This window comes from Lampris incognitus, chromosome 5, assembly GCF_029633865.1.
Source record: "Lampris incognitus isolate fLamInc1 chromosome 5, fLamInc1.hap2, whole genome shotgun sequence".
Classification (NCBI taxonomy): Eukaryota; Metazoa; Chordata; class Actinopteri; order Lampriformes; family Lampridae; genus Lampris; species Lampris incognitus.
The window spans coordinates 68,938,753-68,941,252 of NC_079215.1; the positions used below are offsets into that span (position 1 = coordinate 68,938,753).

The 2,500-nt window shown below is 46.4% G+C and overlaps 1 protein-coding gene across 1 annotated transcript in view; it reads left to right on the forward strand.

Annotated features, from left to right (window-relative positions):
- si:ch73-362m14.4 (actin-binding protein WASF3) overlaps positions 1 to 2,500 on the forward strand; it is a 14,017-nt gene that overhangs the window by 2,761 nt on the left and 8,756 nt on the right. The window contains exon 3 of the mRNA XM_056280741.1: positions 843 to 996. Within this exon, the coding sequence (XP_056136716.1) occupies positions 843 to 996 (154 nt within the window). The remainder of the gene's footprint in view (positions 1 to 842; positions 997 to 2,500) is intronic.

Consider the following 2,500-nt stretch of genomic DNA (forward strand, 5'->3'; position numbering starts at 1 on the left):
AGGGACTCAGCGGATCCAATGGAGTTTGGTAACTCGTTCCACCACCGGGGAACTACAGAAGAGGAGTCTGGCTAGTGACTTAGGCCCCATTGTGTCAGAAGTGCCTGGCACCTTTCACTGGCAGAGCGTAGTGAGCGCAATATATCAGACAAAATGAAGAGATCAGGGGATTACTATTAAAGTCACAGAACATCAATTGGCCTGTTACGCAGAGGACAGTTTGATCTATCTGGGGCAACCAACACACTCCTTACCTAAATTGATGCAATCCTCTGAGCAATATGGTCAACAATAATGTACATCTGTTTATAACTTACAATGCTGTGATTACAAACATTACCAAATCCTCTGTGAATAGTACACATGGCCAGTGAAACACTTGTTAATGGCCACACTTATTTGCATATGAAACCAATTGTTGCTTTCGGTCGTTATGCAGTTGTATTTTTCATAAGGGTGGGGTACCTGCAGTCACTGTATTGTTTATAAGGGTGGGGGTACCTGCAGTCACTGTATTGTTTATAAGGGTGGGGTACCTGCAGTCACTGTATTGTTTATAAGGGTGGGGTACCTGCAGTCACTGTATTGTTTATAAGGGTGGGGGTACCTGCAGTCACTGTATTGTTTATAAGGGTGGGGACACCTGCAGTCAGGTGAGACTGAAGAGGTCACTTAGATGATGATGAAACGTTTCTCTCACTAAATGTTGTGTCCAGATGAACTGATTCAGTTTTCTGTGATTTCCTTACCTGGATTATTGAGCATGCATCAAGACGAATGATGATTATGATGATGATGATGATGATGATGATGATGATGACAGAAACATTGTCTTTCTGCAGTTTCTCTCCAGGATATAAACATGCGGAAGGCATTCAGGAGCAGTACCATCCAGGACCAGCAGGTGGTGTCACGAAGCTCCATCCTCAACCCAGTAATGGAAATGTACCAACGTTGTGACAAACCACCACCCCTTAACATCCTGACGCCCTATAGGTCAGTTTAAACTCTGTCCCATAACATTCTGACGCCCTATAGGCCAGTTTAAACTCTGCCCCATAACATCCTGACGCCCTATAGGCCAGTTTAAACTCTGCCCCATAACATCCTGACGCCCTATAAGCCAGTTTAAACTTTGCCCCTTAACATCCTGACGCCCTATAGGCCAGTTTAAACTCTGCCCCATAACATCCTGACGCCCTATAGGCAAGTTTAAACTCTGCCCCATAACATCCTGACACCCTATAGGCCAGTTTAAACTCTGTCCCATAACATCCTGACGCCCTATAGGCCAGTTTAAACTCTGCCCCATAACATCCTGACGCCCTATAGGCCAGTTTAAACTCTGCCCCATAACATCCTGACGCCCTATAGGCCAGTTTAAACTCTGCCCCATAACATCCTGACGCCCTATAGGTCAGTTTAAACTCTGTCCCATAACATCCTGACGCCCTATAGGCCAGTTTAAACTCTGCCCCATAAAAGCATGATGCCCTATAGGCCAGTTTAAACTTTGTCCCATAACATCCTGATGCCCTATAGGCCAGTTTAAACTCTGCCCCATAACATCATGACGCCTATAGGCCAGTTTAAACGCTGCCCATCAACATCCTGACGCCCTATAGGCCAATTTAAACTGTGACCCTTAACATCCTGACGCCCTGTAGGCCAGTTTAAACGCTGCCCATCAACATCCTGACACCCTATAGGCCAGTTTAAACTCTGCCCCATAACATCATGATGCCCTATAGGCCAGTTTAAACTCTGCCCCATAACATCCTGACGCCCTATAGGTCAGTTTAAACTCTGCCCCATAACATCATGACGCCTATAGGCCAGTTTAAACTCTGCCCCATAACATCCTGGCGCCCTATAGGTCAGTTTAAACTCTGCCCCATAACATCATGACGCCCTATAGGCCAGTTTAAACTCTGCCCCATAATATCCTGACGCCCTATAGGCCAGTTTAAACTCTGCCCCATAACATCCTGACGCCCTATAGGCCAGTTTAAACTCTGCCCCATAACATCCTGACGCCCTATAGGCCAGTTTAAACTCTGCCCCTTAACATCATGACGCCCTATAGGCCGGTTTAAACTCTGCCCCTTAACAACCTGATGCCCTATAGGTCGGTTTAAACTCTGCCCCATAAGATCACGACGCCCTATAGGCCAGTTTAAACTCTGACCCTTAACATCATGAGGCCCATAGGCCAGTTTAAACTCTGCCCCTTAACATCATGAGGCCCTATAGGCCAGTTTAAACTCTGCCCCATAATATCCTGACGCCCTATAGGCCAGTTTAAACGCTGACCATCAACATCCTGACGCCCTATAGGCCAGTTTAAACTCTGCCCCTTAACATCCTGACGCCCTATAGGCCAGTTTAAACTCTGCCCCATAACATCATGACGCCCTATAGGTCAGTTTAAACTCTGCCCCATAACATCCTGACGCCCTATAGGTTAGTTTAAACTCTGCCCCTTAACATCATGACGCCC